This window comes from Rhamphochromis longiceps, linkage group LG17 (genome assembly GCF_057381845.1).
Source record: "Rhamphochromis longiceps isolate RC_006_pf linkage group LG17, R_longiceps_female_GT1.1, whole genome shotgun sequence".
In the NCBI taxonomy this organism is placed as follows: Eukaryota; Metazoa; Chordata; class Actinopteri; order Cichliformes; family Cichlidae; genus Rhamphochromis; species Rhamphochromis longiceps.
This window is the reverse complement of record NC_140573.1, coordinates 31,157,892-31,184,233: the sequence shown is the minus strand read 5'-3', so window position 1 is coordinate 31,184,233 and position 26,342 is coordinate 31,157,892. Positions and strand designations below refer to the sequence as shown.

Genomic DNA, 26,342 nt, shown 5'->3' with positions numbered 1-26,342 from the left:
TTTTATATGGCCTCCATTAGTCTTGATAACAGCTTGCATTCTTGATGCCATTGTTTTTATGTACTTGTCCCTTTTTTCGTTGAGTTCCAAATAGTTTCCAGGTGTTAATACGGACTTTGAATGTCTTTGTCTTTGAATCCGCTAGATTATGTCTCGTCTTATGTGTCTAAGAGACCACATCTAGCATCATGAAGTACTTTAATGTGGACTCATTCCCTTTCAGTGAGCATTTTACCAGTTTAAACTGAAGTAAAGAATTTCAAAATGAATTGTTTTAATGAATGAAATGAAATGTTTTAATATCCAAATTTGAGCCGGCATGCTGGACATTCAAGCACTAAATGATTTTTCTGTTTAGAAATGGTAAATGGCCTGCATTTGTATAGCGCTTTACTCAGTCCTTAAGGACCCCAAAGCGCTTCACACTACATTCAGTCATTCACCCATTCACACACACATTCACACACTGGTGATGGCAAGCTACACTGTAACTACAGCTGCCCTGGGGCGCACTGACAGAGGCGAGGCTGCCAGACACTGGCGCCACCGGGCCCTCTGACCACCACCAGTAGGCAAACATGGGGTCAGTATCTTGCCCAAGGATATTTGGCATGCAGCCAGGAGGCAGCCTGGGATCGAACCACCGACCTTCTGATTAGTGCAACTAATGAACTGCAATTTGTCATCTTAATCAGAAAAATAATGATGTTCTTTACTATTTTTCATGTTTTTTTGTAAAACAGTACATTTGAAAATTGGACAACAACAATAATTATATTTTAGCATTCAAAATATCATTTTGATTAAAGAGTTTGTGAATAATGGTGGATTAAGCATTACAAAAACATAACAAGTGGATTTAGTAATTGCCAATAGTTTTAATTTAGGTTAGCATAGACCTTATAATGGTGGGCTGTGAAATACATTTAAGAGCTCTCTCTCTCTCTCTCTATATATATATATATATATATATATACACACACATACATATACACACACACACATGTCCTAGTAAATTAATTAGCCCCCACAGACTTCCATAGCATTCACTTTGAATGACTTCAATTCACATCACACTTTTAATTTGGAGCATTTAATTGACTCAGTGACTCATTCAAAATTATGTTTGAGCTTTTAATTTGATAAAGGCAAGAAGGACCTTACTTCAAAGCAATTATTCAAAAGTAATAGAAAAGCTGAATAACAACATTACAAGAGACAAGTGACCTCTGATGATGTGCTCATCTTCAAACACTGAATTTTTTCTCTTTTTTTCCTGTATCCTTATTTTCTGCCATGGTGTTGCCTCAGGGTGAGCCCGGCGAGCCAGGTCCTCCAGGTGCTCAGGGCATTCAGGGAATCCCTGGCAATCCAAGCATCCAGGGCCCCACAGGTCTTAGGGGTCTTCCAGGGGACCCAGGAGAGGCAGGTAGAGAGGTATGTCACCATACATTATCTTACAATGACCCTTAAACTCTTTTGAATGCCAATACAATATAATAAATGAAATGATCTAACAAATGAAATAATCTTCGAGAGAAGATTCATTCTCACAAAGATTCGAGAGAATCTTCGTGAGAATGAATTAATAAGAAGAGGTATAGACAGAGAAGGTTATAAGTATTACCTCACTGCTTAAATAATAATGATGAGGTATGATGTTTGTGTTGATATTAGGGCAGCCGAGGTAAAAGAGGGAAGAATGGCTCCCCAGGATCTCCTGGACCTCGAGGACCGCCAGGACCTCATGTATAGAAAACTTAACATATCATTTCTGTCTTTTAGGTTGTTTATTTCTATGCCAACCTTCTACGCTAAAAATCACTGCTTGTTACAATTTTGTTTTTCATTTTATACTTTTGTTTCTCTCTGTTTTATTGCTGGCTGAAAATGAGTCCAATTTCTTTTCGTACCACCTGATAGGGTATTCCTGGCATACCTGGAGAAAAAGGAGAAAAGGTAAGTACTAATATTATGCACAGTTGTGTAAGCCAAACTTAAAGGATGGTGTTATTGTTATTTTAACATAAATCTATTTGCCTCATACTACAATTAAGCAGTTTTTGCCACTTCAGAAATGATCATTTTCCCTTCTTCATTTTACCAGGGTGACAGTATACCAGGTGAACCTGGTGAGAGAGGCGTAGTTGGCCTCCCAGGTAAAAGGGTAAGTTCCTTTTTACATATTTGACATTTGGTGACTATGTTGTTGGTGATGTTTAGACCAGACAGGAACTGTAGTTTTTAATCTTTTTATAATAACAAAAAATCAGTGTTGCCATGTTTGCTTATGCAGGAAAATGTTTCTTTTCAGGGTGACAAGGGCTCTCCAGGTGTTAAAGGAGCTCCTGGGCCCATAGTAAGCAACTTTTCAAAACCACACAATTGAGCATGAAGTTTTATATAAAACCCTTAGTGACATAGAAAAATACACTATCTTTCACCCTTCTTATAAAAACAGGGTCTTAAAGGACTGAGTGGGAGCAAAGGTGAAAAGGTGAGCTGTTGCCATGACTGATGAATCAGTGACGTTTCTTGTTTTCATCTTTTTTAAATCAATTTTCTGAATTTTTTTTTATTAGACGTCTTAGATTACAGCTAATGAGACTTTAATATAGAAAATTACATATATTTTATATTTAAAGGACTATACCACCAAGTGCAAACTGAAAACTCTGTGTTGCACTTCATGCAAACGGCACTCAGGCTATGCTGCGTCCAGCTTACCAGGCTCTGAAATACAGTGAACTGAAATTGCTGTCGTGTTGCTTGAAGCGCCTCAAAACTATGTGACACAGTAGAGTCAAAAAATATTATTTAAGTTGATGTGCATCTTTGTTTCTTATCGGCACTAACACTGTTAACAATGTATAATTACAGCAAGAGACACACAGTGTGCATATTAGGACAATGTTTCCATTCATGCATCCATCACTGTTGACTGCAGGGAGGATAGATGGACTCAGTTTATCTGCGACATAAGCATGTTGTAATAGAACAAGATAGCGAGCATATATATTTGCATAAGTACTAGCTGCTTTTATCTGTGCAACCAAAGCAGTGAAATGAGTGACTGGATGTTTTTCTATTTACCCTGAGGATTTCTGTTAAACGAGTGCATGAAGCATGAAGCTGCTATAATTCTCAGGTGCCCGAACATCAATAAGCAGCTGCTTGCGATTTATTTTTACTTGCACATGACTCACTGACATTAAGATGTGAATATTCTGCTCTATTACAGGCACATTTATGTTGCAATTGTAATTTCCCGTTTGTTTTTAAGTATCAGTGGGTACAGGCTGTGTTAAAAGTGGTGTCACTTGTTGGTCAGCCTGCATTCATATTTGTTTGTCTTCTCAGACAGTGTCGTAACTAAAGTTTTGCTGGATGATTTTATTATCTATGATGGTCATGTCAAAAACCAATAAAATCTCATCATGTTGTGCAGAACTAGCGTTCAACATATTTTATACTAGAACTACTACAATGTGCGTGCATTTTTCTTGTATTGAAATTGAAATCATCTTTTTTGAAAGTGGATTTAAAAATCAAGTTTTGTTTTCTTTTAGGGAGATCGTGGATCACCTGGAGTCAAAGGAGAAAGGGTATAATGAGTTTGTCTTGCTCTGTGGTTAAACACATTGAAAAAATGTGTGTCAAACAAGACATATGTAAGATTTACAGCTTTATACAAAGGTTAAAGTTCCAGTAATACTCATAATATAGATTTTTTCTTGTGCCTTTAAATCATAAATCATTTGTTTGCGGAATGCAAACAAATAATCAAAGAATAAAGTTGTTCTTTAAATTACAGCTGTTGTTGGAACTTAATCCTTATTCCTTGTGAGAGTAACCTCTTCTGACTTTACAGCTTTGTATTTACTGTATCTGTGGATATACTGTCATATTAAAATTAAAGTACACCCTCTTTCAGTTCAAAGGTTTTATGTATACATAGATAGGCTTTATGTGTGTGGCTCCATACTGTAGTCGTTTACACATTTGTTAAACAATGCAAAAGATCCTCAGTACAGGACCAGGAGGAAACACAAATCCCATGGGGGCTGCATCGGGATGCCCATTGGGTGTAAAAATGTGCCAAATCATAATACACAGAGCCATCTCCTGCAGCATTCCCTGTGAATAAAAGAGCAGACAAAGAAACTTAGAAACTTAAAAATAATTAGTTCCTCAGCAGCTCTTAATATTATGTAAATACAATTTCAGATGAACAGCAACACTTGAAATGTTACACTGTACCATTATTTATTTAACATATATTAACACATACTAAGCCAGACTGCAAAAGTAGTATGGGAAAAACCAACTATATTTGTTGAAGAACAGCTCTATTAATGTGCTGGCACAGCATTTGAGTCATGGTGAGGTCTGGACTTTTACTGAGCCATTGCAACACCTTGATTCTTTTCTTTTTCAGCACTTCTGTTGTAGATTTGCTGCTGTGCTTGGGATCATTGGCCTGGTGTATGACCCAGTTTTGGCCAACTGGGTAGCTGTTGGACAGATGGCCTCACAGTTGAATCTAGCCTATTTCTAGTCTATCTCTATTTGGTATACAACAGAGTTCATGGTTGACTCAATGACTGCAAGATACCTAGGTCCTGTAACTGTAAAACAATCCCAAATCCTTACCCCACCACCACCGTGCTTGACATGAATATGATGTTTTTGTGCTGAAGGCTGAAACTAAAAGAGGGTGTTCTTTATTTTTGAATGAGCTGTATTTACATTAGTTTCATACTGAGTGTACAACTGAATTCCTTTCTGCAGGGCAGTGTGCTTCAAATCCAAGGACCTCGTGGCTATAAGGGTTCCAAAGGACAGCCAGTGAGATCCCACTGACTTTTTTTCTATTACTCATTCCACTAAAATGAGTTTCAGTACAAAACATATTGAAACAACTCAAGCCATCTAACACATACACAATAAAAAGAGCTGAAAATATAAACTGTAAGCTTAAAAAAATGTGTGAAATTACACAAAAAAGCTTAATAAATTAGCATTGAAGAAGTGTGCGGGCATTTTGTTTCAGGGTGAGCGAGGTTCACCTGGTTTTGACGGGGATAAAGGAGAAAAAGGCGAGGACGGTCCTCCTGGGGTCAAGGTAATGAATTCAGATACAACGTTGTTTAGAGTTTGGAAAAGTTTGCAGGTTACAGAGTGTAGTACCAATCATGTCTTGCTTAAAAACATCTAAAATCTAACTAATTAAATGTTTTTAAAAGGGTGTAAAAGGTAATGCGGGTATAAAAGGTGCAATGGGAAGATTTGGAGCACGGGGCCCGGTAGGACAAAAAGTAAGTAAGTTAGGCATCAACATTAGTTCAAACATTCATTTCTGGCAGCTCTGTGTGTGAAATTGTCACGATTGTCTGCAGGGAGATCCAGGAGATCCTGGAGTCAATGGAGTGATGGTACTGACGCCTACGACATTTAAAGCCAATATTCAGTATTAATTTAAGATGTGATCAAGTGAGATAATAACAATTTAATTTGATTGAAGGGTCGCAATGGGGCTGATGGGCTGGATGGAGCCAAAGGGGATAAAGGAGACAATGGACTCCAAGGACAACAGGGTAATCAGGTACTCTAATGAGCAGTTTATAACTACTGACAGCACCTTTGATTTCTAAACATTCAAATACAGGTAATTTAGTTTGTCATTCTTTTATTTTTTCCATAGGGTGATCCAGGAGAACCTGGCTTACCAGGAGAAAAAGGGGAGAAAGGGGAGAAGGTGAAGAATTTCCATTTTCACATTGATTACTTTTTCCTAATTTGTCACCTGCTTGTGTATCTGTGTTTTAATGAATTAAGTGATGTGTTTCATGCTTTTACAGGGTTTCAGAGGTTTTCCTGGGCGCACTGGGAGCCTTGGCCTGAATGGAGAAAAGGTTATCCCTTAATTTGATTCTTATTAGATTAGTGAGCTGTGTTAGGTTATGTAGCGGTGCTATGTGAAAAACTTTCTATGCATACTCCATATATGTCCCTGCAAAACAGGGAGATATGGGGCTACCTGGCACCCCGGGCATACCTGGACTGAATGGGGTCACGGGACGCAAGGTAAGCGTTTAAGTGTGCCTTTATTTCCCCTACTAATTTCCCAAGCACGCACGCGCACACACACACACACACACACACACACACACACACACACACACACACACACACACACACACACACACACACACACACACAAATCAGTTACTGTTTCTCATTTTGTGAAATGTTAGGGGGACAAGGGAGAAGGGGGGATCAATGGTGTTGATGGTGATCCTGGAGTAAAAGGGGAAAAGGTTTGTCAATTCAAAGCCATATGACCTGTGATTTTTTTATCCTAGAGTTTATTTTCATATCTTATTAAAAGATTGTGAAATCTGTTTATATTTATATAATGATGTAACTTTACAGTGGTTTAGTCACTGTGATCAAAATTTTCTTTTAATGAATTCAGGGTGCAGCAGGTTTCCCAGGTTTCCCAGGTTTCAAGGGGTCAGCAGGAAGTCCAGGAAGGGACGGTGATATGGGACCACCGGGACCGCCAGGGCCTCAAGGAGACAAAGGGCCTAAGGTACACTATACCCAACTCTTTAGGTACTTGTACTTGCTGATGAAACACAGGCTCATTATCAATAACACAGTCTAATTATCTCCAAGATACCTGCTGTTCCCCTGATCACGACTTCATTATCTCATGATAACAAATTAAAAGCAGTCTAGCGCTGTCTTTACTTTTCCAAGCACCTATTCACAAGTTACGTGTGTCATCAGTACCGTCATACAGAATCGTCACTTTTGTCTTTTAGAAATGTGATATTCATGAGATGCCCTCTACAAGCTGTCATCACACAATATCGGGGCCAAAAGTTAGAACTTATCAACAGATATTAACTTTTTATTTCAAGACTGGCACGCATTAGTGGAGTAGTTGATCACTACTTTAATGGGGTATGTTTTTACTCAACACTGAACATGAAGGCTACAGTCTTTAACTAAATGATGCAGTCACAATATAGTCACGTAACAAAAACTTGTCTTGGCAGCACTAAAAATGGGGCTAAATTAGAGGCTCCAGACATAAAGGCACAAATACGCAATGAAGTATGCAGTTGAGGGAAACATATTTCTATAAGTATATGCCCTATCAGAGTCTTATAATGTATATGTTTTTTAATTTAGCAGGTTCACTAAATTGGTAGTCCATTTATAGAAAAGAACGGGCACCTGTGCTTCGTACATAGCTTATATCACTTACTCACAAATACATTTTTGAACTTTAAAGCCCAACAAGAGAAGACTAAATATGTGACAGAACACAATGAGCAGGAGCTGAATTGATTACAGTCATCACCGTGTCTTTGTAAGAGAGTGGCACCAGCAGTGGATACAGCAGAGACATGTCCTCAATTAAAACACACACACACACACACTGAGAGGTCTATTTCTGTCTGCAGCTTTCAAGTAATATCTTACTCAATTAGCTCCTTTCAGCTACAATTACTGGACTCTCAGTGTTGACAGAGAGTGGCTGGAAACCTCTAATGAGGATATTCCAAGGATGTGCCTAATTGGTCTGTCTTTCATATTGTTTAGAAGTGAGTGATGAGGTGTGCTGCTATGGACATATTTTCTTGTTGTTGATGATTTAGAGGTGTTGTATTTAAAAATATATATTTTCCCTGTGTGCACTTGCATTTTTTGGTCAAACAGGGGGACAGGGGTAAAAGAGGCAGATCAAAGAAGTGTCAGAGTGGAGCACCAGGGACACCAGGACACAGAGGAGAAAATGTGAGACACACAGCACTCGCATCTCTACACAGCTTTCTTCGAGCACACTTGTAATTCAGAAACATCCCTTCATCTATACTATTTCCTGTAACTTTCACAGAGCTAAAGTATATAATTTTGCTTTATATTCATAATAAACAACATAAATATTCATTTAAAAGTACCATCCACATCCACATTGCTGGTGGTACAGGGTCCGTGTGTTTCTCCTGCCAGAATCTGTGTTTAGTACTTTTGGCTAAACTTGGGAGGCAAAAATAAAACACAATGCTGAAGTACTAGTAAGGAAAACAGGTTGCTTAGAAGACGGGGACGAGGTCTGCGATGGTTGTTGTCCTCAAAGATATTTCGGTGCATAAAGATGGCAATTAAACAGCAATAAGACAGAGTCGGTCTGCTATCAGTTTGCAGTTGAATGCGTCAAGCATCTGTTTCTGATAATATGCCGATTAAGTGTGATAAATTGGGGAAAATGGCAAATCTGTTGCCATCTGTTGCAAATCTGTTGCTGTCTACATCCACAGAAATTCACATTAAACAGAAATTCACATTTACTTCTTCCATTCAGAGTCGAATAAAAACCTCAGATCTGAAACAGAAATTCCTCCACAAATAGTGACGTAGCTGTTGCAGTACGGTAATTTAACTGCAAAATTGTCACGGTCTGGCTGGCAGACCGTGGGGATGTGGGGAAAAGGAGGACCCAGGCGCGGTACTCTGTGTATAAACAGTGCATTTATTTACAGTGATGGAAAGTAACAATAAACCCCAGTGTATTCCCCAGACTCCCGTGTCGTGTCTCCCTCGTGCTCTCTGCTCCCGTGTCAGCACCCCCCGGTGCTCGCTGCTCTCCCAAGCCTTCCACGCTCCACCTGTGGGAAACAATAGCGGCAGCTGTCAGGACACTTAGGAATGGCAGGCATACACTTTAAGACAAAACCTAGACGGGGTGACTAACGTGGAGTCTCATGCAATGATCCCGCGTCGGTGGGAGCTCCAAGACTCTCCTAAGTAGCTCCCCCGACGAGCCCTGATCAGCGGCAGGTGTGTGGCTTCGGGTGTGGCCAGTCCCTCTGCAGGGCCACACCCCTCAGGCCTGCAGGTGGCCGAGCTCCATCCTCCAGGCACACCCGCAGACATACACACCCATACCTCGCCTAAACATATGAGTGGGACACAGACTAACACAGCACAGAGAAACACACATATGTACACGCACAGAGAAGGGGAAACGACACCAAAAATACATAATAATACACAGGTCCATGACTGCCCATGGATCCTGGGTCGCCCAGTCCCAGGACCCTGACAAAAATGACATAGGCACTCAGCAAAATCGCTGAAAAGTTACGTTCACCGATGCAGACTGACTCTGATTACTGTCAATCTGATTATGTTTTTAAATTACATGATAGATACAGTCCCGATCAGAAGTTTAAGACCACTTGAAAAATGGCAAAAAAATATCATATTTTGCATGGTTGGATCTTAACAAGAAGAAATGGGAGTGAGACAAAATATTTTTTGGGCATACAGTTTATTGCAAGCAACGCTTAAATTGAAACAGGCTGTTTTACAGCTGATCAAAAGTTTAGGACCACATGCCTTTAAAAGGCCAAATCTGTGCAAAAATGTGGATTCATTGTCATTTTTTGTCAGGTAGTCACACAGTCATGACGTTCTGATGGCATTTCCTTTTTGAATGTGGTCGGGTTGTTGAACTGCATAAGCAGGGTCTCTCACAGCGCACCATCACTGCTGAGGTGGGACGCAGTAAGACAGTCATTTGGAATTTCTTAAATGATCCTGGGAGTTATGGAACAAAAAAGTAAAGTGGAAAACCTGAAAATAATTTCACCAGCAATGAGCTGGAGAATCTAACTGGCTGTCCGTCAAGACACTGGACAATCCTCGAACCAAATTAAGGCTGTTACTGGTGCTGACTGCAGCCCCATAACCATCAGACGGCATCTGAGACTGAAGGGCTTCTTGGCTGTCTTGAAAGGCCTCGTCTCCTTGAACGCAACAGAAATGATCCTTTGGACTTTGCAAGAGAGCACCAAACATGGGACACTGAAAGGGGGAAGAAAGTTTTATTCTCTAATGAGAAAGAATTTAACATTGATGATACAAGCAGATCCCACCTGAGATATTGTCTACGCGCCACAGTGGAGGGGGGCGCCATAATGGTCTGAGGTGCTTTTTCCTTCAGTGGAACAATGAGGTGTCAGGAGGTGCAGGGGCATCAAACACTATAGTTGCTGGCTATGTCCAGATGTTGCAGAGAGCATCCGTCATGACTGAGGGCCCTCGTCTGCGTGGTAATGACTGGGTTTTTCAACAGGACAACACTACAGTACACAATGCCTGCAGGACAAGGGACTTCTTCCAGGAGAATAACATCACTCTTTTGGACCATCCTGCATGTTTCCCTGATCTAAATCCAAATAAGAACCTTTGGGGATGGATGACAAGATGAATGAACACCAGCTCCATCGAGTAGATGCCCCTCATGCAGCCGTCTTCACTGCTTGCAGTTTCCACTCACCTCATGGAAACACTTGCATCAAGCATGCCACAACAAATTTTTGAAGTGATCAACAATAATGGTGGAACTACTCATTACTGAGTTCATGTTTTGAACTTTGATTTCTGTTTTGGGGGGGTGTTACAGGTTGTTTTTGGAGGTGTGGTCCTAAACTTTTGACCAGCTGTAAAACAGCCTATTTCAGTTTAAGCATTGTTTTCGATAAATTGCATGCTCAAAAAAATGTTTTGTCTCACTCCCGTTTCTTCTTGTTGCATGTTGAAGCTCTACTTGGAACCTTGTTTTTTTTTTTTTTTAATTCATATTTTTATTAAGGTTTCAAAAGCAGGCATTCACAGTATGTACATCATTGTAAGCATTCTTCATACTTAGGTTATCTGCCTTAAATACTGAAATAGTATTTTAATTTACATCCAAGTCATAAGGGAAGAATACTTACAACGATAGAAGTAATTGAAACCATCACATAATCCGAAAATCAAAAATCAAAACTAACAAACCTAAGAGAAAAAAGAAAAAAAAAAAAAAAAAAAAAAAAAAAAACACAGATGTGTTGGTATGGGGTGATCCTATAAATATATATATACATACATCATAATTATTGGTTTGTAATAGTAAAATCTGGCCTATGAGGCGTGATATATTTAACCCAGTTTTCCCAATATGATGTAAATTTCTCCAGCTTGTGGTTAACAGAAGCTGTTATCTTTTCCATGTTATAAATTTCCATTGTGATTTCCATCCATGTACTTATGTTTGGGCTCTCTGGGGATAACCATTTTCTGGTGATATTCTTTTTACAGGCCACCAATAAAATATTTATTAAATGTTTATCATATTTAGGCCATTCCTGAGGTATATATCCAAAGAACATAGTCTTACTCTCGAGAGGTATTTCACGTTTAAAGATATCCTGTAAGGCATTATGTATTTCTCTCCAATAATCCCTCAAGATTGAGCAGTCCCAGAAAATATGGTAATGATTTGCACTTTGATTTCCACAGTTCCTCCAACAAGCAGGGGGGTTATCATCATAATGAGACTTCTGAGAAGGTGTTATAAAGTATCTAATTAGGCACTTCCAGCCAAATTCCCTCCACTTTTGTGAGCTGGTACACATCCACTGATATCTCCATATTGCCGTCCATTCTTCCTCTAATATTTTTATCCCTCCTTCCTTCTCCCATTTTGTTCTAATATATGAAGTCGAATGTGGTTTCAAATCCATTAGACCCTTATAGAGACATGATACAATTCTATCAATAGTTTCTGAGTTATAGCTTTTTATAAATAGTTCCATCAAGCGTGTGTTTATCATTGTTACGTTTCTCATCTTCGTGTCGGCATAGTGCCTTAACTGCAGATATCGATAGAAGTCTTCTTTTTCTAATGAAAATGTTTTTCTAAGCATGTCAAAGCTGAACAATTTTCCATCCTTCATTATACTGCACAGGGCTGTTATGCCCTTACCTGTCCAGTCCTTGAATCTAGAATCCAGTTCATTAGGTTTGAACTCTGAGTCGTAAGCACACCATTTAAGAACTGTAATATTGGTCTCGAGTTTATATTCCTTTATAATAGTTCTCCATGTTTTAAGGGTCCTTTTCACCCACATGTTATCAGTATTTTTTATATAGGTTTGTAAGTTATTGTCAGCTAGAGTTGCCTGAATAGGTATAGACAGCATTTGTTCCTCAATGGTTTTCCATTGGGCAGTGTATGATTGGTTACACCAGCATATTATTGCTCTCATCTGCGCTGCAAAATAATAATATCTGAGGTCAGGGAGGCCCCATCCTCCCTTTTGCTTAGCCAGCTGTAGTGTTTTAAGGCGAACCCTTGGTCTTTTACCTTGCCATATATATCTAGATAACATTTTATCCCACTCATTAAATTGACTTTGGTTAATCTCTATTGGTAGGGTTTGAAATAGATACAAAAATCTTGGCAATACATTCATTTTAATAGAATCAATTCTTGAATTAAAACTAAAGAAAGGAATTAAATTCCATCTTACTATATCTTCCTTTATTTTTTTGTATAAGGGTAGGTAGTTCTGTTCGAATAGTTTTGTAAGGTCTTTCGGTAAATTTATGCCTAAATATTTAAAACACTCCGTTTGCCATACCAGAGAGTAGCTACATTTTATTTCTTCTGGTGGGCTGTAGTTATATGAGAGTAGCTGGGTTTTACCTATATTAATTTTATAGCCTGATAGTTGGCCGTATTGTTCAAATGACTGCATCAGCTTGGGTAAAGAATATGTTGGGTGTCCAAGGTAAATCAAAATGTCATCCGCGTAGCAAGCCAGTTTATATTGTGTCCCTTTGATAAAAATTCCCTTAATGTCCTTATTTTGCCTGATGGATTGAGCTAGTGGTTCCAAGTATAGTGCAAAAAGTAACGGTGACCATGCACAGCCCTGTCTAGTGCCCCTTTTTAGGGTAAAACTGTTGGATAGGCATCCATTAATTTTGATCCTGGCTGTAGGATTATCATATAATGCTTGTATCGTTTTAATAATCATATCATGAAAGCCAAATTTATATAGTACCCTGTAGAGGAACTTCCAATTGACAGAGTCAAAGGCTTTTTCAGCGTCTACACTCATCACAATTGCTTTGATTTTGTGTTTTTGTATATGGTCCATAATGTGTAGTGTCTTTCGTATATTGTCCTGTGTTTGGCGTTGATGTATGAAACCTGTTTGATCATTACATATCAGTGTTGGTAGGAACTCTTCTAGCCGTTTGGCCATGATAGATGTGAAAAGTTTATAGTCCACGTTAAGAACAGAGATTGGCCTGAAAGATCCACATTCCATTTTATCTTTGCCTTCTTTTGGTATAACTGAAATAATTGCCTCCTTCCAACTGGGGGGCATTCGTGCCTTTTTCAAAACCCAATTCAATGTAGGCAGTAAGACAGGTATCAGTTCCTTTTTAAATTCTTTATACCACTCTGCCGTGTAACCATCTGGTCCTGGTGATTTACTTAATTTAAGCCTATTAATTGCAGCTTTTAATTCTTCCTCAGTTATATTCATTGTCATTGCTTGATTTTGTTCTTCATCTAGAGTGGGTAAGTCTAGAGAGTTCAGAAAGCTATCCATCTGAGCTTCAGTCCCGCCCGGGGCTTCAGAGTATAGGGTTTTATAAAATCTTTCAAAGGCTTCCTGTATTTCATTTAATTTATTTTTTATCACTTTTGTACTTGGGTCCCTAATTTTATAAATTGTATTTTCCGCTATCTTTTTTTTCAATTTCCACGCCAATATTTTGGTAGATTTAATGCCACTTTCATATTGTCTCTGTTTCAAAAACATTAAATCTTTCTTGATTTCTTGTGTGGCTATATTGTTAATTTCGTTCCTAATGTTTTTGATGTCCCTTAATATATCCTGTGTTAAGTCCCTTTTATGTCTTCTTTCTAATTCCTTTAGTTTCTTACTCAACTCTTCTAATTTTCTATTCTTATCTTTTTTCCTAAATGGAGCTATTGCTATAATTTTCCCTCTTAGTACCGCCTTCAGAGTATCCCATAGTATGGGAGGTGGTACTTCTCCGGTATCATTGAACTCTAAAAAGAGACTAATTTCTGATTTGTGCCTTGAAAGGTGAATCATTCAATAGACTTGAGTTCAATTTCCATGTATTATTTTTTAACCGTAAGTTAAAATCAATGGATAAATATATTGGTGCATGGTCACTTATATCTATCGTTCCAATTCCACAAGTATATATTTTATCCTTATCTTTACCAAATGTTATAAAATAATCTATCCTTGTATAAAGAGAGTGTGGGGCAGAGTAGTAAGTATAGTCCTTTCTATTAGGAAAAAGGTCTCGCCATATGTCCATTAATCCTACCTCCTCAAAAAGTGCATTCACTTTGATATATGGAGATTTCATATCGTATGTTTTCTTGCTAGACGAGTCTAATTTTGGCTGCAGGTGTATATTTAAATCCCCTCCACAGATCAAAAGGCCTTCTGTTTCTGTTACCATAATATTAATAATCCTTTGGAAGAAGCTAATATCACTCTTTGGTGGGGCATAAACATTTAAGAGGGTGATCAAATTCCCATCTATTTTCCCTTTTACTAGAATAAATCTGCCCTCTTTATCACCCATTTCAGATACTTTTTCAAAGTTTAATTTGCTTGAAATAAGGATTGCAACTCCTCTCCTATGTCCTGATTTGTATGAAGAAAAAAACAGATTAGTAAAACCCATTCTCTTTAATTTTACGTGCTCCTTATCTGTCATGTGGGTCTCCTGTAAGTAGACTATATGGGCTTGTTCTGCTTTCACTTTAGTTAGGATTTTAGTACGTTTAATTGGATTTAACAGCCCATTAACATTGAAAGATATAAATTTTACTTTATCACTAGCCATATGTAATCAGCGTATGTCCATAAAGCAAGTAAAATTAAACTTATCAGATCTACTCCCTAAACAGACAAACATATCAAACATAAACATCAAATACAGAGAAAAAAAACAAACAAAAAACTGTGATTCCAAGGCTGGGGTCTCTAAGAAATGACCCTGTGTAGAGCTAGAGAAAACGTCTAGCTGTGGAGGAAAGCCTCTCCCATATATGGGCTGAGGGCCCCCATCATGGCACTTGAGGCGGCAGAAAACAAAGTCGTTGTTCATTTCACAAAAAGTGTGTCCTTATGTGTCTCTCGCTTATATCTGTGTAGTCTCATCCAATTGGGGTAAAGATATTCTCACAAAACATCTTGAAATATATTTAACACCACGTATTTTTACCTCATTTTAACGTCCGACAGTACTTATAGCTCCTCTGGCGAGGGCATGATCTGTCTTCTGAAGGTTCGCAGTCTCGCCCTGATATCTTTCTCTCGCTCGTCGTCTGTCCCTCGCTGAGTTGGACCTCTCGTGGTTTCCCAGGCGGTACGGGACAGCTGCTCGACCAGACTCTCCTTCGGTGTAGTCACATTAACTGGAAGTCCTCTGTCCTTCATGTCTGTAGTCGCCTCCTCCGCCGTCTGATACAGAACTATTCCATCCTCATAAAACACTCGTAGTTTTGCCGGGAACGGAGTATGGAAGCGGATGTTTTTCTGCTTTAACACCCGCTTCGCCTCTACGTACTCCTTTCTCTTCTGCAGTACTACTGGAGGGTAGTCATGGTCAAAGAATATCAATTTCCCATTCAGAAAAACTTTTTTCTTTTCCCAAGCTCTACGTAGGATCTCTTCTTTAACCCTATAGCGGAGAAATTTGACTATTATTGATCGCGTTTTATCTTGCCTGTCTCCGGCGGGTCTTAAAGCCAGCGCCCGATGTGCTCTCTCGATGCCAAACTCCTCGTTAGGGTTTATCTCCAGAGTGTCCCGCAGTAGTTTTTCCACAAAGTCCACCATAGACGAGCCCTCGGCTCCTTCCGGGACATTATAGATCCTTAAATTTTTTCGTCGGGATCTTCCTTCATAGTCAAGTAGCTTATTTTCTTGTTGATGCATGACTTTTATCATCTTATTCAGAGTCTGTTCCAAGTTTTGAACACGGTCTTCCACTTTTTCAATTCGTACCTCTGCCTCTGTTATTTTTTGATTAACGCTGGTAATCTCTGATTTAATATCAGTTAATTGTTCTTTTATGTCTTTTCGGAAGTCCCGAATCTCCTCCAGGATTTTTGTCAAACTTACGTCGGCACTTGAGAGAGCTGGGTTAGCATTAGCTTCGCCTTCTTGTCCCTTCGTAAGAGAGCTGCTCCTCAAATTTTCTGCATCTGCAGTTTCTGCTGCGGTGGTTTCTTTGTTTGCACGCGTCTTCCCCATTCTTGCCCCTCTCATCTATTCGAGTATTATTTGTAGGTCTAGTATTTGATGTTCTGAAGGGACGAAATAACTATTTTCGCGAGGGAGCTATTGCTTTAGCCTGCCATTCGGGATGGTGACGTCACCGGAACCACTAAATCTACTTGGAACCTTGTTAAGATCCAACCATGCAAAATGTGATATTTTTTTTTGCCATTTTTTTAAGTGGTCTTAAACTTCTGATCAGGACTGTATTTGCAACCCTTCAACAATCTGTTTGAGAATGATTGAGTTAATGCAAGTCAGACTGGGATTGTTTGGAGACAGGTTACCTCCCTCAATGTGTGCAATCACCTTGAACATGGACAACCAGTTGGTTGCTGCAACTACTTGTAGTTGGTTACAGTTTGTCTTTCTATTTTTACTCTAGTGTGACAGAGTCATTAGAAATGTTTAATTTAAATGAAATTATTTAAAATGCATTACACACATTATTGGCTGCCTGAAGATATTTTTCTGGTCACCAAGAAAATATTATCTCTTCTTTAAGATATTTTCTTGTTTGGTCTCCAAAACAGATCCAGCCCACATTAGAGATTAAAAGATGGTCAAGGCTCTGTTTAGATGTGGTGGATTGAAGAGTTGTCTGTTTGCCACTAATGAGTAATCCCTTTGATGTTGCACATTGTTTTTTGATACATTGATAATGTAAAAGTGTGGCTAATTATTTAGTTTAGTTCTGTTGCGCCTTTATTTTGCACAGCATTAAAAGTATTGCAGGTCTGTCTGCAAGAGACTTTTGATAGTCATACTCAGTAGCTAAATAAACACATCCCGTCCAACAGTGTTCTTTTAAAAGCTCTGTCCCAAAGGCACTAATATCTTGGCTATCTTACTAAACTTCGTTTTGAAGGTATTGTGTCTATGTAGTCCTTCGCAAATACCATGATACCATTACATAGAGCAATTAATGACACACCAAATCAGCTGAATAACATTAGCTGTGTTAGCAAACTGCAACATGCAGATTTCAGACTTCAAAAATCACCAGTAGTAACAGACCTTTTTGCCTAATCATACCTCTACTTTTTTTTTTTTAAAATGGTCACAGTTAAAACACTCTTGTTCCAGTGTTTGAACTCTCATGTATTCTGTGCACAAGCTCAAATAAATGGTTTAGCATTGACAGTAAATGTCACTTTTTGTTTATATTTAAAGAACTAGAGCCCTGTGCAAACTGGTTTTTTTAACACATGCAAAACACACAGCAATAGAACAATCAAGAGATTTAAGTATTTTGATTTGATTTTAAAAATTGGCTTGTGACCTCATATTTAAGGGCACTATATTCTCTCTCACGTATGTTTTCAGTTCTCAGCCTTGTAGTCTCCAGATCTGTATTTTTGTATTTCATGTGTTCACCAAAATAAAACACATGATTGCTGCGATGTTCACTTCTGTAAGTGGACATTGTGTTAACACACACCTGAATGCTTTCAGTCTGGCACACCACTAAAAACCTTTTAATAGAGGTGGTCACACTTGCTGTGAAAACTTTCCTTTTCACACGACTTTTAGTCCTTGTTAGATCTAAAAGGTGTAATAAGCCAAAATAAGTGAAATTACCTGCATGGCTGTCTTCTCCTTAACTGAATATTGTGTACATGTTAACTTGAGAGAAGTGTGGGTCCAAATATGTTGTTGTGTCTCATCACTTTTCAGTGCAAATGTCAGTAAACTGTCTGAATCTGTCATCCAATATAAATATAACATGTTAATATCTTTTCCTTTTAGGGTAAAGTTGGTATTGAAGGAGCAAAAGGGGAGAAAGGAGAGCCTGGACTCTCAGTACGTCTTAGCACGCTTGCACACTCACACGTGACAAAAGGCTAAAAACTGACTTGTCATTTAAATTATTCACATTCTTGCATTTCTTCGTTTCAAGGCTGAAGAAGTGAAGGAGCTAGTCAACCAGGAGGTGGTAGAAAAGTGCGGTAAGAGTGTGCTTGTGCGCACGTGTTATTCGTTTGTACATTTTCAACCTCCTACAGTACGTGCACTTGTACTTCATCCATGAGTGAATAAACGTGTGCCTCTAGATAGGCCTGCATATTGCGAACGCGTGCTTGTTTGTTGTAGAGCTCCCGTGGCAGCAGCATGGCACCCGTGTGTGTTCAGCCATCTGTTATGTTCTCTCAGAGGAACACGCATCATGGTGCCAGCAACAGCAGAGCCATTCACAAACACAAGACAGCCATTAAGTAGAACGCCTCACCCAGATTCCACGGCACATTCACAATATTTGGAGGCTGATTGTCTGCAACACACCTTTTTCACTGAAGACATTTTGGCATGCCGTATGTGTTAATGGAAAGATAGAATGAAAGCTCTGTGACTCAAACCACAATTTGAGATGATCTTAAATTAAACTCAATTTATGTCACGGCTGATGGAAGGTATGGACTCAAGCGCGGAGCTCTGGGTTGAAGCAGACAGTGCGTTTATTTACAGTGCGTGAAAGATAGTCCTTAAACATCAATATATCCAACAATTGTCCTTTTCTCAGTTCCCAGAAGTGGTGAAGGTGAGTTTTCCCGTGAGGTCTGTGTGCGCTCCTTCCGTGTGAGCTCCTCCTCCCGAAAACACCAGTGAATCCTTTACTCCACTCCTCCGTCCCGTACTTCTCCAATCTGAAAGTCGAGCAAACACAACAACGGATGAGAAGGCTTGCCTGGCCACGCGGGTGACAAGATCACGCGCACACTTAGCTACCGAGCTCCGAGTACAATCCAGCGTCGACTGCCGTCTGGACACATCGTTAAATACCTCCGTCTAGTGAGGAAAGATTAGCGGCAGCTGGAGCCGAAGATTACACTTCCGGGTCAGAGATTGGCCTTTCTCACTCTCTCGGAGACGCCGTTCCTCGGCAGCCAGACCCGCAGCGTAGGGAGGGAGAGAGAAAGAGAGGAGGGCATACACACACATCACAAACAAGCAGGTCGTCCGGGAAGACCGTCCGACCGTGACAATTTAACTGAATTTATTGTATAATATCTAGACTACATTTTGCATCCTTGACAAGGATTGGATTTTCCTGCTGCCTATTAGTAACGGTAACACAGGTTTGCCTCTCAGACATGCTAATTACCCACAAGTGGTTGATGCTCAAATATTATTTAATTTTTGTATGCGATAACAGAAAAGGAACAGTCTATTGATTTATGAAGTGTTCCGAGTATAATCTGTGAATAGATAGTGTGTTTTTTTTATGTGTTTGTTTTCTTGTTTCCTGCTGTTTGTCTTTATTAAACAATAGCACTCCCGCATATTCATAGGAACACTTTACAGGGAAATAAAGTATAAACTAATAAATAAAGTGAGCTGAAGGGAATAAAAGAATGCAAGAAAATATTTTAAATACTTAGAATTCTAGTTAAATTATGGTATTATGGCTAATTTAATTACTTAAATTTGATGCATGACAAATATATACAGTACTGTGCAAAAACCTTGTGCCAGCCCTCATTTCTTTATACTTTGCTTCCAAGGAGCCAGACTTGCTTGTAATTGTTTCAGTCCTTGTGAGCGATAGTTCTCCAGGCTGTCCATTTGCTGCTTCATCACTCATTTTCAGTTCAGTCCTTGTACATGACCATTTTGAAAGAAATTCTTTTTCTAAGTCAGCTACTTCACAGTGAACTGTGAATTATCCAAACATAAAAAAGATAAAAGTATTTCTGCCCCAACAAGATGATTCCCAAAGAGGTGTTAGCCATTTCCCATTTTCCTAGCAAAAAAAAGTCATGCTGTTTTTATCACTGCAGGATTGGAATACAAGTTCATGGTAAAATCTGTTGACCCAGATGCAACAACTGCAGTGACTAAGAATGAAAATGACCAAAAAGACGTTGTGAAATCTATCACCCATGACCTGCATGAACAAAGTATGGAAGAAAACATGGCAGACAACATGGGAGAAGGGCACCCACAAAACCAGACTGGTAAGAAACACAAGTAGCTGTTTGCAGGGTCAGCGCCTCTGGCCAAACACACAGATGCCTTAGATAGCGTGTGACCAAGTGTCTAGCTAAATAGCTGCATATATCAACCTTATGTGTAGCAGCTGTGATGCAGGCAATTAAAATGTGCTGTGTCCTGACAAGGACAAAGAAAACAAGCCTGCCTACATGTCTCTGATACTGTATCCATTCTTTAGTTAAACATTAAGGTAAAAGCACCAATGAACATGCTGAACATGTCTGATTAAAGGTGATGTGATTAGGTAATATTTCTTTATGTGCCAGGTCTGTGCCTTTTTCTTTTTTTTTTACCTTTTAGGACATCTACAAGTGATGCAAATATCCCAGAACTGCAACATACTCAGTTCAGACACATCTAGAGATCTGTGTTGTGATGCCATACCAGCTTACTTTTTCCATTTTTTCTTGTCAGTCTCACCACTGTGAGTGCTCTCCTAAAAAAGGCTAAGCAATGGACAGAAAAGGAAACCAAAATGTAGTAATTATTAAATAGAGTGCTATTACAGGGAAGCCACAAAGTTAAACCAAAGGTCAGCTTGTACCAGCAATCTCACATGCCGTGATGCTTATTAGCTAATACAGCCACAGGCAGAAATTGCTTTCTGCATCCCAAATTATTGTAATTCTTGCTTCAGGTACATAAACCAGACAGCTGATCAAAGTACAAGGCTGTCATTGCCCTGTGTCAATGTCAACTGGTTTATTTATTCATTTAAATCATTAAATATAGTACTCATCTGTTCCCCAAATAATGATTGTACAAGTACAGCTCAGCATTCACACCTAAATAAATATGGTGTTTATGTTCACTTGTTTTGTTGCACGAAATCTGATGTTTTACAACAAATAATTAAGATGGACAATATTCCTCTAGCGGATACTTACATAAACTTATAAACCTCACGTGAATAGCTCTTCTTATCTGTCCTGAAATGCTAGATTGTGAGCACTCAATGGATAAAATTCTTCACAAGGAATGAAGCATCTTTTTGTAAAAAAAAAACAAAACCCAAGAATGAAGGATTTTCTTCACATGTGGGCTAAATATTTTATTACTTTTGTAGTACAAACATTTAAAACTTTCGACTGCATACCTGTGGATGTATGCAGATGTCTAGGAGAGTGGGTAGTGGATTTTTTTGTGTTAAAACCAGATTGTTTTCATGAGAGGATGCCCAAGGAGTGAAAACGTGTAAGGACAGCAAGACAGTGGCGAGGTGTGCAGTTGGAGTGACAGATGGGTTCAAGGTAGGGATGGGATTACATCAGGGATCGGCTCTGAGCCACTTCTTGTTTGCAGCGGTGATGGAAAGCTTAACAGATGAGGTCAGGCAGGAGTCTCCGTGGACTATGATGTTCAATGACGACATTGTGATCTGTAATGAGAGTGGGGAGTAGGTGGAAGAGAGCCTGGAGAGGTGGAGGTATGCTCTTAAGAGAAGAGTGATGAACGTCACTTGAAGCGAGACAGAATACAAGTGTGTGAATGAGAGGAAGACAGATATAACAGTGAAGTGATAGTGAAGATTGGTGAGTTTAAAATAACTGTGGTCAGCCATCCAAACTCAGTAGAAGTGCACAAGAGAGGTGAAGAAGAAAGTGCAGACAAAGTGGAGTGGGTGGAGATGAGTGCCAGGGGTGATTTGTGGCAGCAAGACTGAAAGGGAAGGTTTACAAGACGGTAGTGAGACCTGCTGTAAGCTGGAGGTGACAGAGTTGAAGATGTTAAGATTTTTTAGGGAGGGACCAGGATGGACAAGATTAGAGACGGGTACATCAGAGCGACAGCTCAGGCTGAGCAGTTCGAAGACAAAGTTGGCAGGCTGAGATGGTTTTGGACATGCGCAGAGGAGGGATAGAGCACATACCAGACAAAAGATACTGAAGAAAGAGGAACAGAGGAAGTCCATAGAGGAGGTTCATGGAGTGTAGTGAAGGAGAACATGCAGAAGATTGGTGTCACACAAAAAGTTGCTTGGGATAGGGTGAAATGGAGGCAGATGCTCCACTGGTATTTTTGTATTTTGGTATTATTGAGTTTACTTGTGATTTAAATTTCATTGTGTATTTATAATCAGGGGGTCAGCTTGTGCTTGATTTCTTTAAAAGCCTCCTTTTTATGAAATCCACGTGCAAAAATCATTTGTTGTGATGAAGAATTCCTTTATGTAAGCGTCTCTCTCAGAACTGAGTGTTTATTGTTCACTTTCTGAATATAGTAAAACCCTACATTAGTGATGTTGTTTGATAAATCCAGATGAAGGGAAAGCAATACAGCAGGCCTTGTAGAACAAAAAGCTGAAGTGCTTCAAAGTTCGTTCCAGCTCTATCAATAATTTTTTAATGATACTTTTTAAGTTTGTACTTTATAGCTGGCACGAAAAACAGAAAGTTGATGATCGGAAGGCCCAGAACTGTTTCTCGCTAATTTGCTGGATGAGCTAAAATGTCACTGGCACTCGTAATGTCCAGTGAAGGTGGTTCTTTATTGTGTATCAGTAATTGCTTTTGTTTCTGGCTTCAGATACTCATGATGGAGGGACTGTGGAGTGGGGACAAAGGAAGAAGAGAAGGGTATATGGAAGAAACACAGCAAGTGAGTTACCAAGAAAACTGATGTTGTTTGTGTCTATTTCCCTCCTCTTTTGTTCCCTTTATTTGCTTTGTGTATCAAAACAAAATTATAAATTTGATGTCACTCAACACCCTTTTCATAGTAAAGACACTCGAGCTTTTTGAATGTTTTCACATAGACCTGGGAGAACCTGGGAGAAATATTAGCTTCCACAACAAGTTTTCAGTCATTTCAAAATACCCTTTTATCTGTTTTATTTCCCAGGGGTTGGATCGGTTACAGAAGGAAAATAAAGTTTAAGTTACAGCTAGGGTTGTCGCAACAGACACTGTATGATTAATATGGCTACAATTTGCACTAATAATCAGTTATAACAATAAATTTAAAAAGAAATAGTAATCATTATCAGTTACACTGTCCTTTATCGTCAGCACTAGTAGCTAAATAAACTGTATCCGGTCTTTAAGTGATGACGTGATGAATCCTGCTTCTGGGCCCAAACTACCCTGCGTTTAACAAGGCTGTTGTGTATTTAACATGTTTTAATGCTTTGTATCTTGTTCTATTTAACCTCAAAAAGCCCCTAAAAACAGTCAGTGATCACTATCGGCCTCTCTCGGTTTTTATTACCGCTATTCATTTTAAAGCTCAGTTTTTAAAACCTTACATGTAACTACAGCCCAGCCCATGCAGCAGTATATTAATGACTAACCTCGTATTGTGGATGGATGATCTCAGTTGCTCTCCCGAGTCCCGACTGAAGTTTGGTCCGTTTACAGCATCCTGCCATGCGATTGCATTTGTCTCTGACCATCGAGAATCCTCATGTTAACTTTTGAGTGGAAAAGAGTTAGAGTTCCTCCTCAAGCTTCACTGTTTATATTATGCTAACATAGCTGTGTCGCTAGCAATCACGTAGCACATCATTATATACCAGCTAGCCAAACTTCAGTAACCCTAAAAACATCACTGCTGTTTAGTTTTCTGTCTCCATTTATGTTGGAAGTGATAGCAGAGCTGTGCATCTTAATTTGTTTCCAAAACCCTGCAGTCAGGACATGCTGTATTATGTTTAGATGGAAACTAGCGAGCTAACTCCCTGCTAACGTCTAACTCCGTTAAATGTCATAAATTCTGTTTTCATGGATGCCTGGATGTTAAACTCAATTGTTACACCTGGTAGAGCAGAACGCTGATCATTTTATTACAGATGAAAGAATTTAGACAGTTTTTCAGCTCTTAGTGAGGCTGCAGTGATCGTTTGACTTATGGACCTGCAGCAGAGTTTGGGCCCGGATATAAAAGATGGATGTTTTAGGCAATCTTGGAATCTGCAGTTGTTTACAAATGGCTCCAAGAGATTCTCCTTATTAGATCTTCATTGAGTTCCTTGGACTTTCCCATTGTTAGTATTGATCAGTTCAATCAGTAGTGTCAAACAAATCCTTTTTTAAGCAGGGAAAACTACCAGTTGTAGTCAATCGTGATGACAACAGAGAATTTAACTGGCCTTGGCTTTGTCAAGTTAAGACATTGTAGAACTTATCACTTATTTAAAGATTTAAGTGAGTATATGTATATATTTGATCCTGCGTGTATACTTTGATCCCTGCCTGGATGACAGAAAAATCCAAGCTAAATTCAAATGTGTGTGTGAACTTCTGACCATAACTGTAGTTAAAGTGAGTATACACTCAACAAAACATATTCTGTGCACTTTGTTGAGAATCTAACACTTGTGAAAATAGAGTCCAGGCCACGAGTGCCGGTGTCTTGCAGGTTTTAGATGTGTCTTTGATCCAACACAGCTGATTTAAATGGCTAAAGTATCTCCTCAACATGTCTTGAAGTTCACCAGAGGTTTGGAAATGAACTAGACACTTGATTCAGATCTGCTGACCCTGGGTGATATCTAAAACCTGCAGGACACCGGCCCTTGAGGCCTGGAGTTCCCCCACCCCTGAAGTAGAGTGACTCCACAGCATGTCAGTTTGAAGGGCAGCTTTACGCTTTTCCTCATCTACCTGTTCTTTCATTAACAGACCGCTGCCTGGAGCCGATGTCAGAAGGAGCCTGTTCAGACTATTCTCTGGTCTGGTACTTCCACGCCCGATCGGGGGAATGCAGACCGTTTGTTTACGGGGGCTGTGGTGGCAACCAAAACAGATTCTCCTCCAGACATGAGTGCGAGGAATGGTGTGAGGCGGAGAGTCGAGTTATGGGGGGACCAATCAGATCGCGCAGGGAATAATCCTTCAAACAGTTAATCCAGTGACTGAAAAAAAATCCTGCTTTGAAGAGATTTTTGGTTATACAATATGAATGTGCGGATACTATAGATGCTATAAAAAAAATGTACACCTCCACAGCCGCAGAACCTTGGAGACTGAGCCAGCAACCCCCAAACAAGATGCTTAATTTTGTACATAACTGTGTAAAATGTTATTGTTTTTGCATTTTGCATTGCTCTTATTTATATATTTTAACAGATGTTTTTCAATTTGTTATATATGGATAATGGGATGCGATGTAGTCTAAATGTGAATGATTTTTTTCTTAATTTCACATAACATCTGCACATGTAAGTATGTTTTCTTGCAGCTGTGTTACTAAAATAGACTGACATTGACAAAGATTTTGAATGTAAACGTGCCAAAAATAAACATTACTGAAAAAAAAAATCTTAAATCCACCTCACGATTTGTCTTTTTCATGCCAGCCTCTTTCATTTTCCAGCTCGCTATAGCGTATCTCTTTATATAACTGTCACCTTTCTTATGTTTTGTCAATCGCCCTACATCCTGTGTGGTGCAGAAATGAGAAGCTGATAGCTGACTGCCTGCTGACTCCTCCACCACTACATATGTTTCTTTGGCAGGGGGTGTTATGGGTCAGGCTGGGAGCCAGATGAGGGGCCAACAGGGGCCCAGTGTGGGAGCTCACGCAGGGGCTGTTTTAGAGGACTCTCCATCAGACCGACTCAGCAGTAGCTGGGGATTCCTGTGTGGGTGTTGATGAGGGGGCAGCACGCATTGAAGTTTTTTGGTTGTTGTTTTTTTCTCTTCTGGCAGTGTGACAGATGAAAAAGCACGACACATTTTAGGCTCTCAAGTTGCCAGGTTGTTGCTCCTGGGTTCTTTCATATCTCTAATCTGTTTTTCAGGTTGGTTTGTAAAAATAGTGTTTTTCAAGTTGACAGAGGAGACAAGCCCCAAGAGGCTTCCTTCATATTAGTCACGATTCTGTACTCTGATGTACACCCACACGCAAAGATGCTTGATATGTCTACTTGATATTTTTAGACATAAAGAAATCTCATTATAAAATTAAAAATGTTTAATTTAAGCACAAGGCAAAAGAAATATTAAAACTTTCTTAAAGCATAAGCTTAATTTCATATTTAATAGTTTCAAGTTGCCATTTTTTTTCTTGTAGATTTTGCTAAACTCTTATGTAGACATTTACACTTTTTGAACCAATCCAGTTATAAAGGGACAAATAGAGATGAGGAAAAATAAACAACTTGCTTTGCGAAGACACATGCAGATGCAGGACAGCCTCACTACTTAAGGTTTT

General features: G+C 39.2%; 1 protein-coding gene across 5 annotated transcripts in view; it reads left to right on the top strand.

Annotated features, from left to right (window-relative positions):
* The window catches only part of col7a1l (collagen type VII alpha 1-like), an 85,894-nt gene extending 60,465 nt beyond the window's left edge, over positions 1-25,429 (top strand). For all 5 annotated transcript variants that reach the window (XM_085386489.1, XM_085386487.1, XM_085386486.1 and 2 more), the window contains 23 exons: positions 1,312-1,437; positions 1,678-1,749; positions 1,924-1,959; positions 2,108-2,167; positions 2,315-2,359; positions 2,462-2,497; positions 3,570-3,605; positions 4,792-4,848; positions 5,054-5,125; positions 5,247-5,318; positions 5,400-5,435; positions 5,525-5,605; positions 5,705-5,758; positions 5,862-5,915; positions 6,025-6,087; positions 6,258-6,320; positions 6,479-6,595; positions 7,735-7,812; positions 17,946-17,999; positions 18,097-18,145; positions 19,976-20,152; positions 22,716-22,787; positions 24,809-25,429. In XM_085386489.1, coding sequence (XP_085242615.1) covers positions 1,312-1,437; positions 1,678-1,749; positions 1,924-1,959; positions 2,108-2,167; positions 2,315-2,359; positions 2,462-2,497; positions 3,570-3,605; positions 4,792-4,848; positions 5,054-5,125; positions 5,247-5,318; positions 5,400-5,435; positions 5,525-5,605; positions 5,705-5,758; positions 5,862-5,915; positions 6,025-6,087; positions 6,258-6,320; positions 6,479-6,595; positions 7,735-7,812; positions 17,946-17,999; positions 18,097-18,145; positions 19,976-20,152; positions 22,716-22,787; positions 24,809-25,017 — 1,719 coding nt within the window. In that variant the 3' untranslated portion in view covers positions 25,018-25,429. The remainder of the gene's footprint in view (positions 1-1,311; positions 1,438-1,677; positions 1,750-1,923; positions 1,960-2,107; positions 2,168-2,314; positions 2,360-2,461; positions 2,498-3,569; positions 3,606-4,791; positions 4,849-5,053; positions 5,126-5,246; positions 5,319-5,399; positions 5,436-5,524; positions 5,606-5,704; positions 5,759-5,861; positions 5,916-6,024; positions 6,088-6,257; positions 6,321-6,478; positions 6,596-7,734; positions 7,813-17,945; positions 18,000-18,096; positions 18,146-19,975; positions 20,153-22,715; positions 22,788-24,808) is intronic.
* The last annotated feature ends 913 nt before the right edge of the window (positions 25,430-26,342 follow it).